Here is a 16945-nt window from a genome sequence, read left to right as displayed (position 1 = left end):
AAATTTATTTAAGAAAAATTTAAACTCCATTTGGCTTGCACACTTGTAAAAGTGACAATATTTGAATCGAGTTTTTAATAAGAAATTTATGCAACTAAAAAAATTATTATTTTTCTAATTTAAAACCTGATATATGACTCAATATATGAGAGTAAAATAAATCTTAAATAAGTGACATGTAATTTGATTTTGGGGGAAATATACACTGTATCATAAAATATAAATAAATAAATACAGGGCTTGACAAAAATCATTAAAAAATTTAGGCACCAGCCAAATTTTGTAAGAGCCAAGCATGGTTTTTTCACGAGAAAAGTATCTTAAATAATCTTTTTTCAACCTTTCTGGGAATTGATGACCCCTTCCCAGGGCCGCAACTAGATACTTTGTCATCTGGGGCAATTCGGAATTTTGGCGCCCCTTGCATGTAGAAGAAGCAGTTAAAGGGTGAATTCGACTCACATTCTGGTCCAGCGTCCGGAGCACCAGACCTACCTGCTTTCTCTAGTTGTGGCTCTGCTCCTTTCCATGTTGGAAGACAATTATGAAATCGGAAAATTTTGAGCCATCACTAGATTCTGATTTAGCAATCACATATACAAAATTTTAGGCGCGAATACAGATTTTCCAGTCACCATGGTGACCTGGCACTTGGGGTTTGTCCAACCCTGGAATAAATAAAGATGCATATACTGTTCTTAATATATTTTTTGTATATAGTCATTTTCATGACCCCGCCCAGGGGATTTCGGGATTCATGAGATCTGGGGGATCCTGGGAGGATATACTCAGATTTACGGCATGACTAGATCTGAATAAATTGCCTATGGCGATAGACCGGAGTTGTGCTCGTTTCAATGAGAGAGAGAGAATGAAAGTATATTTTTACTTGGACCGTGATCAAACTAGAATGGGGCTCAAGGGCAAAGGCTACGCCCCCAACAATCAAATAAATTTTTGTTAATTAAATGCTTTTGGAAAATTGGCACCAACTCAAAAATTCTCTGGAAGAAATTCCGTGTCCCCCCCCCCCCCAATAGATTGGTTTTCTTGGGTAGCTCATGCTCAGGGGTAGTCCCATTCCAAGGGCGTAGCGAAGAGGAAGACTTGGGGGTCTGGTCCCCTCGTCCGAAATGTGAGAAAATGACCGAAAAAAGGGAAAAAGATGACCAAATCTATTGTTCTATTACTTTGGTCCCCCCTGCCGAACGAAATTTCTGGCTACGCCCTTGTCCCATTCACTTTGGTAACAATACATGAAATGATTGTTATACAGTCGAATATCCTGTTATAACGAAGTCCAAGAAACCGGAGAAAACACTCCGTTATAAAAAAATTTCAGATTGTTTTCATTGTTCCTATGTATACTTATTAGAGGGATTAGAAAACCATTCGTTAAAACGATATTTTCGCTGTAACGGTATTCGTTAAAACGGGATTCGCCTGTAATTAGAGCCCGAATTTTCCACTTAAAAAAAATGGCTAAATATGAACTAAAACTGAGAAAATATGTACTAAAGAACAAATAACCAAGCAATGCATCTTTTCTATTTATCTCGATGCATATTCATTTGCAAAAACATTCTCATGCAAATGATTTCTACATGTATTTTATTTAGGAATTTCTAGTTATTAGTACCGTAGCTGCTCACTAATAGAAAGAAAAAGTTGCTCGAAAACGAAGCAAACTACACGTGCACACAAGTAACAAAACATGAATAATGACAAAAATGGGCGGATTTTTCTCCTGAGGTTTTACTTCTTTTTACTTGAAAAAAAAAGAAATGACAAGCAAATAAAGCACCCGGGCTTCGGGTATGGTCCATTGTAGCTAGAAGGTCCTTGGAGTTGAGCAACCAAACTATTTGAAAATGTCGAATTTCCGATTCGATAGACGATGTTGCCTGATCCATAAATCCATGGAAGTGAGCGTGAATGTAATAAGTTCTGACTTTTAATTGCTCAGTTGGTCATCTAAACCGCTTTGATGATACGAAATTCTATGGAAAACGTCTTATACTCTTAGAGAATCAACTGATTTGAGATCAAAAATCAATTTCACATGACTAGAGTTCCGTTCAATCGTTAATATTAGAACGAAATGATCTCAAAGACGTCCCAATGCAGATAAAGCAGCAATTTTCAATAATTTTATGTCCTTACAGAGCGAAACGTGAAAATTCGTTAATAATGAGAACTACGTTACAGCGAAAACATTTCTTGTGGTTGTGAGCTGTTGCTATAACGAACTTTTATTGTATTATGAGCAATATTAATTTGAAAAATTACAAAAATTTAATTAATCTTCCGCACAACTTGAAAATTTGCACTTATTCTGAAAATTCTTCAATTACATACATTTATACACACATTAATGCTAAAAAGAGGTTAATTTATATAAATGCAACAAACAGGACTAATCATAACAAATTTATAAATAGTGCAAAAAAAAAAGAAAAGAATAAATCAAAAATAAAAAGGTCAATTTCCCGTGACCTTTCATTAAATTAAGTTGTATAATAACCAAGAATGGCCACTGAAGCTGTGCTTTCCAAAGTGTGAAATATCGACCCCTGGGGGAAGGGGTCGATGCAATTGTCCAAAGGGTCGATAGAAGCTATGGGTTTAGTATAGGATCCTATGGGTGGGCTTGAGTTGGGAGAAATGAGAAAGAAATTTTTTTTAAAGAAGAGCTATGGAACACAAAAAGTTTGGGAAACTTTTCACTGAAGCAGCGGTTCTCAACCGGTGCTCCGTGTACACTTCCCGGGGGCTCCGCACCCACTCGAAGAAAATAAATCAGTAAATTCGATAAATGAATATAAGAGGAGAGCGTACGGGGCTCCACCATAGAAATTTTACGCCGAATAGAGGCGACCACTGATGCATATTTGTGTTTGAGTACAGGTGATCATTTGTGGAGATTTTACTGTATTTAGGAAAATGCAATGGAACCCTTTGTATATATCTCCCTATTACGTTTCTGACCTTACTTATTTGTACGAGGTTTTGCTTCAGTTGCTATACATTTCTATACATTATCCCTGTATACAGGGCCTAATTTCTTCATGGGCAAATGAAGCCTTTATAACTTTGAGCCCCCGAAATTCAAACAACATACATTCACTGACCAATTAACATCTTTGACTCTTGTCGCAAGAGCCTCCTAATTCCTGCTTTACCCAGGGCCCTGCCTGTATACACTTCAATTAATCGACGTTTTCACTTCGATTCGAACTCCCAAGTCTTTGGAAAACACCTTTTCTATCAATCGAATCACATAATTTTTCAATTGGTGAAAACGTGTCACTGAAATACAGTGTTTTACGGTTTTCAAAAACCCATCATGAAGAAACGTTGTAAGTGGAAAAACTAAGCGGGACCGACTGTAGTTTCTCATGCATATTTTTTACTGAAAAAGTAATAAAATTTAAGATGATTGACTGGTTCAATCAGGGCTGCAACTAGATGCTTGGTTACCCGGGGCAAGCGCGCATTTTGACGCCCCCCCCCCTTGTAATGTTGAAGGAGAGGTTTTAGAATGAAATTTGCACCCCATCCGGTCTAGCGCCCGGGGCACGAGACCCGCCTGCTCCTCCCTAGTTGTGGCCCTGTGTGCAATGGCTTTTGACAGGTACTGAAATAATTATTGAACGGGCTACGGTATGCTGATTGCCAGGGCTGTAACTGGGATTTTTGTCGCCCCCACATTCGATAATTTTGTAACGGTGTTCTCTGTCAAGTAAAGGACGTTTTACATAACGTTTAAATAACACTTTTTTTTCTGTTGAATCTTGAAATGAATACCGTAAAATTGCTTGAAACTTTAGCAACAGTAATGTTATGATAGTATTATAAGTATATTTCTTCTCAAGCATAAGATTTTGAATCAAAACGACAGATTTTCACAAATTTTTTTTCGGAAACGTCTGTAAAAAAAAGGTGGGGGGGGGGGGGTAATTTTCGGAAAAAGTTCGTTTTGCAGTACTGCTTTCGCATTTATACGACGCGTCGTATAAACGAGGTTCTATTAGAGCCGGAGCCCCCCCAACATTTTCAATAAGTTTACGCCTATGGGTTTTCCAAATAACATTATGAAACTTGGAGGTTTTAGACAGTTTCACCCATGTGTCCTGTCAAAAACTCCCAACCCTGGTTATCACCCATCAAACAGCATTTAAATTAACAGAAATCGCTTAAAATAGTGTATAAAAGGTATTTTCTTTCTATATACAGGGTGGGCAAAAAGTCAGTAGAAACTAAGAATGAATAAAAACCGGAAAAATAATCGAAATAAAAAATGATTTGCAGGGTTAGCATCGCTAGGTCATGGGAATTTTTTTAAGAAGGGGGGGGGGGGGAGAAGCTAAAAAAACAGCCGATATGTGGCACTGATACGAGCAACTTTGCTGGAAATATACAAATAAGATTGTTATAAGAATTTGCTTGCGCTCCTAATACACACCCAGTTCAACGTTGTAAACTGTGTATGTGGACCTGCTGCACTCTGCCATTGCTGGATTTGTGACTCGCCTGCAGTGTGTTATTTCCTGTCCTGTGGAACACATACTGCTGTGACAAACGATTTGGAGGCATTCTGTTTATTTGCATATATTTTCTGACTTGTGTACATCAGCATCACCTATCAGCTGTTTTTCAAGGGTGTTAAAAAAATTCCTATGACCTAGCGATGCTAACCCTGCAAATCGTTTTTCATTTCGGTTATTTTTTCAGTTTTTATGAATTTTTAAAGTTTCTACAGACTTTTTACCCCGCTTCCCTTTATTTTAATTTTCCAACAAAAATATTTCTTTTCTTGAAATTTTTGATTCGCTTGGGTTGTCTCGATCTAGGTTCGAACACTGTTGACAGCACAGTGGTTGTCCGCTGAAATTGGTTTTCTGTGGTTGCTTCAAGGCACGAATGCGAGCCAATCTTCCATTTAAAAAGCCTCTCCGCAGAGAGCAGGCAGACCTACAACACGATACTAACATAACATTAAAATTCAAGCATTTTCATCTTTACTTTTGAAATGGAAGATAGATGGCAGCATGAACACAAAACAAATGCAACTCTACAACATAGATATGTTAAGACCACACATTCACTCAGAACACACATTCTGGCATGTGCCAATTCGTTAGAGATTCTGAAGAGGAATATGTACGAGGTGCATGTACCGTTAAGTAGTAATAGTATACCTCTGGTAAGGGGTAAAGGGAAAAGTATCCCATCGAGAAATCAGCTTTGCAAAATATCTGGGACAATTGTTGTCAAAAGAGGGTCGTTTACTTCAAAAAGTTTGGGAACCACTGCTCTACGGTATGGATGCGGATAAAAGCTCTAGTTCTGGAGAATGTGAAGACAAGAGTAAGAAAATGTCTGTACAATATGCAAATTCTAAACGATGATTCTATGGCATTTGATAATTTGCATATTCCCCCTCACCATGTTGATAAGTATCTTCCTGTTACTGAAAAATTTGTGACGAAAACTGGAAAAAAAAGATGTACTCAGAGATGTGGAACATTCAGTTTCTAGCTCCAAGAAAAATGTGGTAAACTTGGAATATTTTTGCATTCTGTAGAATGTCTACTGTCATATCAAAACATTGGTCAAAATCAAAAATGGATGATGACCCTTTGCCTCAATAAATTCTGTTTTAATTGATGAGAACCATAAAACTTCTGAAATTTTTTTTTTGCAATGACTACAACTCAAAGTGAATGTTAGCATTCTTGGAGTTCAATTCAGATATTTATTTGAATAACCAGTGAAATATAAATGAAAAATAATTTATTGTCAAAATACGTAAGATATAATTATGAAACTGATGGATTTGTATCACGTTTTTGAATTTTTCGCCACTGCTTCTTGGTCATTCTCTTGAGTTTAGCGGTATTCTTTATCTGAAGAGGAAAAAAAGTATTGCATCAGCATGGAATAATAGTCTACAGATACTAAAAGAGCAGTAACTTGAACTATAAAAAAATAAAACAAAAATGACTATGGCATATAATATTTAAAATATTATGCCATAGTTTTTTTTAAATTGTGCATTTTACTCGGCATGAAAGATATAAACTTTACCAGCTTTTAATAGTATGCCAAAAAATGGAATTGTTAAAATCATGACAACAAATGTGGAGAAAAATTTCTAATTCAGTGATACCTCTCCCTCTCTCAGGGCCGTCATTTCAACTTTCTCCAGGAGGGGGGGGGGGCAATGGTCCCCCCTGCCCCCCCCTAAATGACGGGCCTGCCCTCTCTATTTAGTATGAACTAATTTTGGTATTGAACTAATGTCAGATCACAAGACAATATTTATCATGTACTCATAGGTCTGCATTCAGTTTTATTTCTTACTTTCATACTTTAAGTATCAAGCAAAAATACCTTTATATTGCAATAATGAAAAATTTAGGATTAAAATCAAAAATTTTAAATTAAAAATTATCTTGAAAATTTTCTTTGTGCCCTAGCTAAAGACTAATCCTGTATTCTCCTGCACACGTCCCTGATATTCTTTCACCTCATTTCAGTACCAACCAGGATAGAAGTCAAATCATTCAATTTCTTGTCAGAAGAAATTATGAAATTTCAATGAAATTATCAAATGCATCAATCAACATTGACAGATTAGACAAAAGAAGAAGCAAATAATAATGTCTTACCACTTGAACAACTTCTGCTTTCATTTCATTTTTCTTCTTAATCTGGATTTTCTCAGCTTTCAATCTTTTCCTTTCCTACATAGAAATTATAATTTCTGAATTAAAGTAAAATTAAACTAAACTTAAATAGAATTTAATATTTTTAAGCTGCAAGAAACATCTTATCTGATGACAGACATTAAAATGACTTGTTGAAATAGGAAACATAACATGAATGCCCAAATATCAACAAACAAATCACCTAAGACACAACATTTTATTTCATAAATAGTAACATTTTTACTCAACTTCTGAAAGGCCCCAAAAAACCCCCAAAACTTCAGTTGTTTTTTCTAATTTAAGGGGCCCAATATTTTCTTTTGTGCTTGGCGCCTTAACCGACCTTAATCCATTTCTGTGTAATTAATCTAATACAATCAGGGCTGGACAAATCACAAAAAATCTAATTGCCAGAAAAAAATTTTAGGCACCAAAAAATTTTTACCCAAAGGAAAAGGTCCAAAACAGTGTTTTTTTTTTACTTTTTCAGAGCGTAGCAACACTCTTTCATGTTGGCAGATAAGCTGTTATAAATTACGATCATTTTGTGCTGCTTTCAGCCTGCAATTTAGCAAATGCAAAAGAAAATTTTAGGTGCCAATACCAAATTTTTAGTTGCCATGGCAACCTGGAATCTAGGATTTCTCCAGCCCTTATAGACAACTGGTAAAGAAAGAAAAACATTATCTCTCAACTGTTGAAAGAAAGGAAGGAAGAAAAAATTATTCTCTCTGGTGTATTAATAAGTGCGTTTGCCAGGATTGCAAGAGGACCAGGGTTTGATTCATGGAGGAGACATACTCTGATTTCACCTACGTCAGTGATTCCCAATGGGGGGGGGGGATGGTAGAAGCTACAGGTATAATATAGGATCCTATGGGTTTGATTGTGTTGGGGGACGATGGGAGAAAAAAATTTCTAAAGGGACAAAAAGGTTGGGAAACTATGACCTACGTAAACAGGCATTCATTTTTCACGTTGGAGGTTTCTAAAATCGAATGGTGACTGTGTACTTCTTCTTTTTTGTTTAGTACAATCCTACTAATTATTTTTAATGAAAACAGATGAATGATCTAGTTACAATTGATGAATGAGAATAAATAATGATTATGGCATCAATAGTTGGATGATTTCAGCAAATAAGAACTTATAGCTTTTACAGTTCAATCTATTCAGTTGATGCTGGTCGATACACCAATTATCAGAAGTGATTATTAGCAGGTGGTTGAAAAACCAAAATAGGATTTAATAAAATTCTGATATTGTGACTTCATTCTTGTACGATAACAATTTAAAAAATAATGATACCTTTTCTCGTTCTTCCTTTGCTTCTTTCAATTCTGCCACTTCCCTTTTTAGTATATTTTTCTCTTGTCTCATTTTCATTTTCTCCTCCCAAGTTGTTTTTAATGGTTTGACTCGGACCATACTAGAAAATCTAGAATAAACAAAACTGATTTATTCATTGCGAAAAAGATAGGAATAAATTTTAACATATCTGTGGGAAAACTGTACTTATTTCCATAGAGGAAAGAATAACAGGAGGTGACATCAGGCACGAAAATCGAAGCCGTTGTGGCAACCCTATAGGCTGACAAGTAAGCCCAAACAAACCGCTCTTTTCCCTATACTTAACATGTGTTTTGCCAGATCGAATTCTCTTAAAATATTAATAACTAAATAAATTTAAGCACCATGACTGTTTAATGCGTCTTCAGGTAATCTAAATGATCCAATAAAGGGGAAAGATAAAATCTTATCCTTATATAGGGGTTGTTATATTTTTAATTTATTTTTGAAAGGGGAAGATCATTTTTCACTCTCAACTTGTCATACGTTTTTAGTTCAGTGCCTTCAATTTATTTTAAAAATTCGATGTATCACATTAATGTCTATGGAAATATGATTAATTAAAATAACATGGAGCTCCAATAAAATGCAATTTTCATAATTTTTCTTTTAACTGTTTATTTTGCCTTTTTGTTTCGTTCATCATTATCATAGATCCGGGACATTTTGAAAGTGTTTGAAGCCAGTGGGCGCTCGTATTAAGCTTTACATGAGGAATTTTGATTTCTGAATCAATCCTGAGGTGCTCGAGCACCTTTTGACAGGGCCGTAGCTAGGATTTTTGCTACCCGGGCAAACAGCATTTTGCCGCCCCCATGCCTCAAAGTACTGGAAGTGCTCAAGCGTCCTCCGCCACTGTGTATTTATGGTTTTGCTGCCTGTAGGCTGTACAAATTTTGCCACCCTCTTCTTCCGTTCCACTCTCATATTCTTGAATACGTATGATTGAAATATATGCCGCCCATCCGAACCTTCCGCTATGTAGATGTAGTATTGAGAAAAAAAATATTAAAAATAAAAAACTTTTGTTACGAGCCGCGATAAGTCATCTTTCTGGCCTATAGTATTAAGGAAAATAATCACTTGCGCTGTTTTTTTCTCCTCTTCATTTTGCACCTATTACTTTGCTTTTAAAGTGATATGTGTATGAAAATTTGACAAAAAACAGTTTTGAATTGAATATGAAATCTAAAATTGTCTGTGCTTGAGTTTTTGTTGTTCTACCTGGACTGGAAGTATTTCTACAATATTTTAATATAAACAGCTGAAAGGCATTATAATGTTTTTTGCAAAAAAAAGTCAGATTTTTTCAAACTCCGCTTGTCCAAGTGTCTTTAAACATCGTGTCTCTCTCAGCACTGAGGTATTACATGCTTTGGCATAATTTTTTTAAAATTAAAATGCCGAGAAGGAATTTTGGGGCACAAGATATGGGTAAATTTTGGTTATTTTTGCAAAAGGTTCCATGTTGTTGAAGTTAATATTCGAAAACAAATAACAACTAAAATTGTAAAAGCTCTTGTCCAATTGTATAAATATATCCACAAAATTTGAGGGAAAAAAATCGAGTTCCTAAAGTGAATAGTAAATTTTTAAATGATTTTTAAAAACGGGGATGTTTCTCATAGGAAAGCATGGGAAGCCACGGTTTGTTTGGGCTTACTTGGTCCCTTTAATAGAGCGATCACTGGCTTCATCTGGCAATCCAGATTCCCCATGCTTTCTCAACGGATGCGCTGGTCGCGTCACCTCCTGTTATTCTTTCTTCCATGACTTACTTCAGACAGTCTTTTAATAAATAATTGAGTTGGAATCAAATCCCTTTCTGACAAATGGCAATCTTTAATATAATTTTCTGGTATAATCGTTATTCTTGAAACACAAGGAAAACTTCCCCAAAGCAGAATGTTTAGCACTGTCCTGCGACGAACCCTCAGCTGACTGGAAATATTTTGCAGTGAAAATCCCCATACATGTAATAGTGTTTTTTTGCACACTTAAAATTCTTCCAAATTGTTCTGCAGTAGCGCTAATTGTTCTGCAACGTACGTCACAGATTTTGGCACATTCTGCTTTGGGGGGAAATTTACCAGAAAAATACAGTTTCCGGAATAAAAAATATGATAAATATGAAGTATGAGGGTGAGTCATAAATTCATGTGATATATTTTAGAGTATAGTAACGAATACTTTCAAAATATGTTAATAGACGACAGTATTATTTATGATATCATAGGCAGAGATCGACTTGAAGAGAGTATAGAATATACATAAATATATATAAATATACTGGGAGAAGGGCACGATGATGATGATGATGCCAATTCATATATACACGTATACATTAGATCAGACTCCACCACCTCTAATGCTGGGTATCTCCGCCCATGTACGCTATTCATTTTATTTTAACTTGTAGCATTTTCACGCATGCATAATTCAAAATGAATGGTCTCAAAATGACAATGGTGCTCGATGATTGCACGTTAGAGAAGTAGCATGTTGCTGTCCAATTTTTGTGGACAAAAGGACTTGATGCAAAAAATATGAATAATATAATATGAATAATGCAAAAAATATAAACACCTCTCCATAAACAAGAAATATTTCTTTGTGAATTCACAAAGAAATATTTCTTGTTTATGGAGAGGTGTTTATCGTGTAAAGCAGTGCACAATTGGGTTGAGAAATTTTCTCAGGCCACTCAAAAATTTGTGACAATGATCAAAGACGGCATTATTGCCAGCATCTCATTTTGATTGAGACAGAACTGACAGTGCAGGTGTAGGAATTTATTTGGGCTGATCGGCATACAGCTCATATAAAACACAGGAGGGAATTCAAAAATTTGGTTGGAAACTTCTTCATATCCACCTGACAGCTGCTCTGTACTATTGAACTTTGTATCATTTCGCTTTCATCGCTGCTACTGCATATTCTGCTAGCAGTCATATTTCAGCACCAATTCCCCCCCCATTGTTTTTTCAGTGTAGAACTGCTTTTATTGGGCCGAGGCTTCGCAACAACTTCATATTTGGCTGAATTTTTTTCCCGATAAATTTCATCTCACATTTTTGAGATTTTTTTAAAAATTCCATAGTACCATTTATATATGCTTTATATCCATTCAATTCCATGGATGTAAAGCATGTGTGGATGCCCTTTGGATATTATTACGAAATATTACATGGATTATTACTTTATTACTGTGCTATAGAGAAAAGAGGATGCAAAAAACAGACAAACGGAAAAAGTTTTTTATTTTCCTACATTGTGCGTCAGGTTGTAACCCTGGGTCTTGGTGCCCAATAAAGGTAACTAAACTGTTTCACCATTTATTTATATATCAGAAGGGTTGAAACCTGTCATAACGATCTCTAAGAGATCTGAGAAATCACTTCGTAATAAAATTTCATTATGAAGGAATTTCAGGGTTTTAAATTGTTTTTCAGTAAACTTCTGGGGATGTTATTGTCGAGTTTACGTTGAAATGAGATTTTTACTACAACTATATTTAGCAACAACTACAACTCTTTACTACAACTCTTCTATACAACTATATTGTTAAATTGGGAATCGACTGTATTATTTCAGAGACACAAATATCCTTTTTTGATACAGCTGAAATTCCTTCAGCAAGGGTTCCAAATCGTTCGCCAAATCCTGAGATTATTTTTATCGCAAAATGATTACCTTGTGCTTTGTGTCTTTCAAGATTTTTCATTGGGGGACAATGATTTTTTTAAGACCCTGTAAGCGGGATAACACCAAATTTGGCAATTTCTAAGTTTGCTAATGTTTTTGTTCCTTGGTGACCTAGGATTTTTCTGCTCATCAAACATCTTCAACATCATGAAAATTATGTTTTTCATGGCGAGGAGGAATTCTGTAACCAATGAAGAAAGTATTGGCCACAGGATTCATTCATTGATACTTGGATTTTGTGTTCCTATTCTAGCAAACCAACCAAATTTCGGGTGACATGCAGTTTAAACCCCTTTAGAAAGCATCAACTGTGGCACCTCGGAAATGTTTATTTTTGCTGTGCTTGCCTGCTTCAACTGGATTATACTGCCTTCCTTGTCTGCTAGGGCTTTAATCCTGTTTAGTGAAATAATATTACCATGTTTCCAATTGTGATGAAAACAGAGTCGATATTTTCAGGTCCGGGGGCAGGGCCGTATTTATTTCCCCAAGGAGAGAAGCGATGTGTGAGACCTGAGGGGGGAAAACTGTTTGTGGGTACAGGCCCGCGCGGAACAAAGTTCGGCCTACAGGTGCAGTTACTAATAAAGTAATCTGGAACATTTTTTTTTCCATATATATGCGAAAATATATATTTGCAATATACATTGTATTGCAGTATTCCTTTTTTATTAATATTCGGAGGTGAGGCATCATGACAAAAGCAAAATAACATCTATAGTTACAGCTGTAACTATTTTACTATGTTCCCTCATGTCTTATTTGCATATTCACATCACCTATGTTATCGATTGGGTGAAACGTTTTCAACGCCAATGCATTGTTAAACTACATATCACTTCACTTCCATCGTGCGTTGTTGCAGGATATTCTGCTCACAGTCGCATTTCACCACCGACTTTTTAAAATCCTTGAAGGTGTTAAATAGTTTCTGTTGGGCAGAGACCTAGTAACTTGAAACCCTGCGGGATGGGAACAGATGCAGTATGGTCCGCCACGACTTTGGCGACTTTTTTCTCGCGATAAGTCGCCAAGATCGTCATAATGGTTCTCTGGGTTGCCATATTTTTTTAACACTTTTCCGGTTTCGCTGGGTGATACTAGATGGCGCTGGCTCCACCAAACAGGATTTTTTTCCTTTTGTTCACCGCATTTTGTCAAAAATTCTAAGCAGCCGTTGTTCCATTTCCAGCGCGTCTTTCTCTCTCTTTGATTATTATTCCTCCCTTCTGTAGCTTACATCATTCGGATTATTATCTGCTGCTCAGCTTGTATCATACCGTTTTATTATTTCATTGTATTTATTAGTTGTTCATCCATTGCCATGCCTTCTGTTTTATCGGTTTATTATTTAAAATGAACCTACAGAATTTTTCATGCCCGGATCCGTTTATTTAAAAAAAGGGTCCGGGTTTTAGTTTTAATGCATAGAATATTTATTTATTCAACATGCCCGGATCCGTTTATTTAAAAAAAAGTTTAAATACATAGAATATTTATGCCCGGAATTCCTTATTGATCATTTTTGTCGCACCACGGTCATTTTCTGCACACGAGGGCTAATTAGACCGGGACCTACAATTTATTGCCGATTCCGAACGGCAGGCTTGTTTTTTATACTCGTTGAGAGGTTGGTGCGCTAACCCTTCGATGGGGGACTCCCTGCGGTAGCAATTTTTTGCTGCGGTCAAGTCGCCGTTTTTTTTGTTGTACCCCTGTGTCAGGAAAGTTTTCTGACAAGGACGAACCGGGTATCGAACTCGCGACGCCTCTAAACATCCTTTGGTACTTTAGGCAAGTATCTTATCGACCGGGCTACCGCGCCCCGGAATTCCTTATGCCCCGATCTTTTTATTATTAAAAAAATGGACCAGGTGTAATTTTTTTTAACTGATATTTTTTTCTATTTTTATGCTTGGTGGTTTCTATTATATTTTGCACGTTTTTTTTTTTTTTTTCGGCGTCCGTAGTGTGTAACGGCCTTGGCGACTCTTCGTCGGGCCATCAGACATGTGTGGCGCCAAAAAATCGCCAAGTGGCGGACCATACGACAGCTGTTCCCCTGAAACCCTGCGGAATTTATTTTTCTGATTTTAATTTCATATTTTTGTGACTTTTTTTAAAATTTGATAGTATCAGTTCACCATACATTCAAATTCTGTGTGGATTATTTCGATTTATAACGTGCATTTTGGATTATTTCATGTGTTATGTGCCCCTTATACCAAAGCTGTTCCCCTTTCTCCTTCTTCGCGGGGTTACAGTAGACTCGGCACTTCTTGGAACCGAGCAGTACCAAGAAGGGTGCTTGCTTCCAAGAATTGTTTTTTCACCCAAAGGGCCAAGGTAATCAGTTGGAGACAAAAATAATCGCCAAATTCAAACTACTTCACTTAAGAGATTTTAGCCTTTAATATACAAACTTACCTTCTTTTCTCTTCTTTCCAAACTCTTCCTGACTTTGGCTTTCCTCTGACCACAATTTCCTTCGACATTTGTGCACTATAATAGCATATACATTAAATAATTAACACTGGAAACATATGTACAGAAATATTATCTTTGAAGTTTAACTGTTTGACATCAAACACTAGGTAAAAATAAATTATAAAGAAGAAAAAAAAAACGGGGTATATGTTTTTCACATCAACTGTAAGAGATGGCGATAATGTCAATAACAATCAATAAGCTGTACATTGTAATACACTGATAAACATTTATTTAAAAACAATAAACATCATTAAAGGTTTAGAGAAGTAACATTTATGAGATTTACAAAAGCTGCCTAACATTACACCGAAGAATTAAACTCTAAAATTTACGTCGAAGCACTTACCCGAAAAACTCACGTGGTGTTTGTTTACATTCATGTGGTGTGGTGTTGCCAGATCCTTAAAACAATTTCCCTCTAGAATAATCCTCAAAAAGTAACCCAAAATACTTGAAAACCATATGGTCAGCTATGTACGTATGGAATTCGAACTTCGTGAGGGGTTTTGCTGCCATCTACTCAGTGATTCAAGAACTTCATAATTGTATGATAAACAAGATAAAATGGGACTTGAGCTGTCATCTATTATTCAAAAAGTAAACGGAAAACTATCAACTAGCACTATTTTTATACAATAGATGGCAGTAAATTCTGTATATAATTTTTCTCAATATTAGTCAAAGCTGTCCGGATTTTTATATCAACAAATAAGTAAGCCCAACAAATGAGTTATATTCACCGAGCTTATATTACTAAGCTCAATGAATATAACTCGTAATATAAGCTCGATGATAAACATACATTACTGATGTAAATCTGGTCGATCTTGACTCAAAGGAAGTGTCACCTAAAGCTGTACGGCTCGAACTTAAGCCGGGTTTTCCTAGGAGCAGGTTGCCAGCACCGTGTGCAGCGTGAAAACGCTGAGCGCACCGTAGAAAACCTTTTCCTAGGAGCAGGTTATCTACACCGTTTACAGCGTGAAAACCTGCTCCTAGGAAAAAAAAAAACCCAGCTTTACACTTATTTCATAGTGTCAAAAATATTTCTTTGATAAAGAGTTTACTTCCATCTGATTTTCAAGGATAATACTAGATGCAAGTTTTATTTTTGTCTTTCAATAAATATCAGATGACAGCAGCAGTTGCATAATCGGTTTCTTATTTCTGATGAAGTTTTCCAGTCTGCCAATAGATGGCACCAAAGGTCCCGATGTGTAGACGATAATTTGATATTCAAGAACTGAGAAAGAGGAACAGAGTTGCCAGATTGGCGGTTTTCCCGCCAAATTGGGCTGGTTTGAAAACGGTTCGGCGGGAAATTTTTGGCTTTGGCGGGTGGCGGTTTTTTGGGCGGTTTTTCCAAAATTGTGTTCTCATGGCGAATTTCTCCCTATTTTTTCTTTGCTTGCGAGCAAAGAAGTTTTTCTTTTTCACTTCAGTCCCCACCTCATGTTGTGTTTTCTTCCTGACAAGGCAGAAGGGATGGGGGGGGGGGGGGGCATCTCACCCAACTATGGAAAGCCAGAACTTTCAACCATAATGCCTTTGCCACCCAGTAATTGAAGGGACCGTAAAACAAAAACTTGGGAAACTGTCCTAGGCTCTAGATCAGTGGTTTGAACCGTTATGATACCGCGGCCGATCGGTTATAATATATCCAATGTAGTATAAGGGAAGTAGTGACTATAAGGGAAATTGGAGACATCAGTGACGTCACGAGCTTCGCGCGGAGGCCTTCTGCTATAGAAGGTGTTGCTCCGGCCTGACGGTTACTACTACTACTAAACCAGACATGCACCTCGTCCATATTCCTCTGCGGAACCTCTAACGAATTAGTACATGGTGGAATGTGTGCGTACGTATAGTGAGCCTACCGTGAAGGTTGTTTCCGTGTAATGCTTGTTATGTGTAGTGCTGCCATCCGGCCCGACAGTTGGGAAACACAGTATCTAGACCACAGAAGCCTGTGAAAAAAACCGTAGCCTCCACAAGCATGGAGCTGGCAGTGCTCAAGCTCAGAAACCAGTTCTGTCTTAACGCATGGCCCACCGGGGGCCTCAAGAGAAGAGGATCTTCAGAAAAACGAGAGGTAGTTGTATTTTTCGAAGATTTTCCATGTAGGGAATCAGAAAAATCATTTGGCTCTCGGGGCCCATGATGCTCCTAAAACGGCCATGCCAGGAACCCAGAAGAGTTCTTAAATTTTTTGTTTACTAGACCGTGAAAAATTTGATCCCATGCCTAATTTTCAAAATTATTGTACCAAATTTCGTAGGCACCTATACACAATTTGAGGCAGTGCCGTCTTGACGCATGAGCCAACCCGGGCACGTCACGGAGGCAATGAATGAAGAGCGGTGGGGGGGGATAATGAGATATGGTTAAGATTTGCGAGATTAAGCATGTGAATTGGTAAGTAGGCATTTGCAGTCTGGACAGAGGGCTGAGCAAAATCAATTTGCCCGGGGGCCCATGATGCTTTTAAGACGACCTCGACTCCAGGCCATCTCGGGGCCGTTTTTCCAGGAGATAGAATGTGTAGCCCTGACTTTCGCAACTTTTCAAAGAAATCAATTTATTCGGTAAAAAACATTTTTTACGAAAAAGTGAAAGGGGGGGGGGTGGAGTTATAACATATGTGACTATAACAAGAAAAAAGCTATAAGCCACACCTTTGCAGTCTA

The 16945-nt window shown here is 36.9% G+C and overlaps 1 protein-coding gene across 1 annotated transcript; it reads right to left on the bottom strand.

The window, feature by feature from the left end:
* Positions 1-5744: 5744 nt before the first annotated feature.
* LOC149075903 (coiled-coil domain-containing protein 86) lies at positions 5745-14651 on the bottom strand. The gene is made up of 5 exons (XM_089245466.1): positions 14605-14651; positions 14196-14270; positions 8022-8151; positions 6675-6749; positions 5745-5909 (listed from the first exon to the last, which is right to left on the bottom strand). The coding sequence occupies exons 2-5, from the start codon at positions 14261-14263 to the stop codon at positions 5823-5825; spliced, it is 360 nt and encodes a 119-aa protein (XP_089101592.1). The 5' UTR covers positions 14264-14270; positions 14605-14651; the 3' UTR covers positions 5745-5822.
* Positions 14652-16945: the final 2294 nt, after the last annotated feature.

The sequence above is a fragment of the Pholcus phalangioides genome, unplaced genomic scaffold (assembly GCF_987345545.1).
Source record: "Pholcus phalangioides strain wild (caught in Gottingen) unplaced genomic scaffold, Ppha-v1.0 ptg000015l_1, whole genome shotgun sequence".
In the NCBI taxonomy this organism is placed as follows: domain Eukaryota; kingdom Metazoa; phylum Arthropoda; class Arachnida; order Araneae; family Pholcidae; genus Pholcus; species Pholcus phalangioides.
Note: the sequence above shows the minus strand (reverse complement) of the source record. Positions and strands in the feature narration are given on the sequence as shown.

Excerpts from the sequence above, each read along its gene's own strand:
- LOC149075903 (XM_089245466.1), bottom strand. The coding sequence starts at position 14,263 with ATGTCGAAGGAAATTGTGGTCAGAGGAAAGCCAAAGTCAGGAAGAGTT. Across the intron at positions 8,152-14,195 it reads TGGAAAGAAGAGAAAAGAAG|ATTTTCTAGTATGGTCCGAG; the intron begins GTAAGTTTGTAT and ends TGTTTATTCTAG. Across the intron at positions 5,910-6,674 it reads AAGCAGAAGTTGTTCAAGTG|ATAAAGAATACCGCTAAACT; the intron begins GTAAGACATTAT and ends TTTCCTCTTCAG.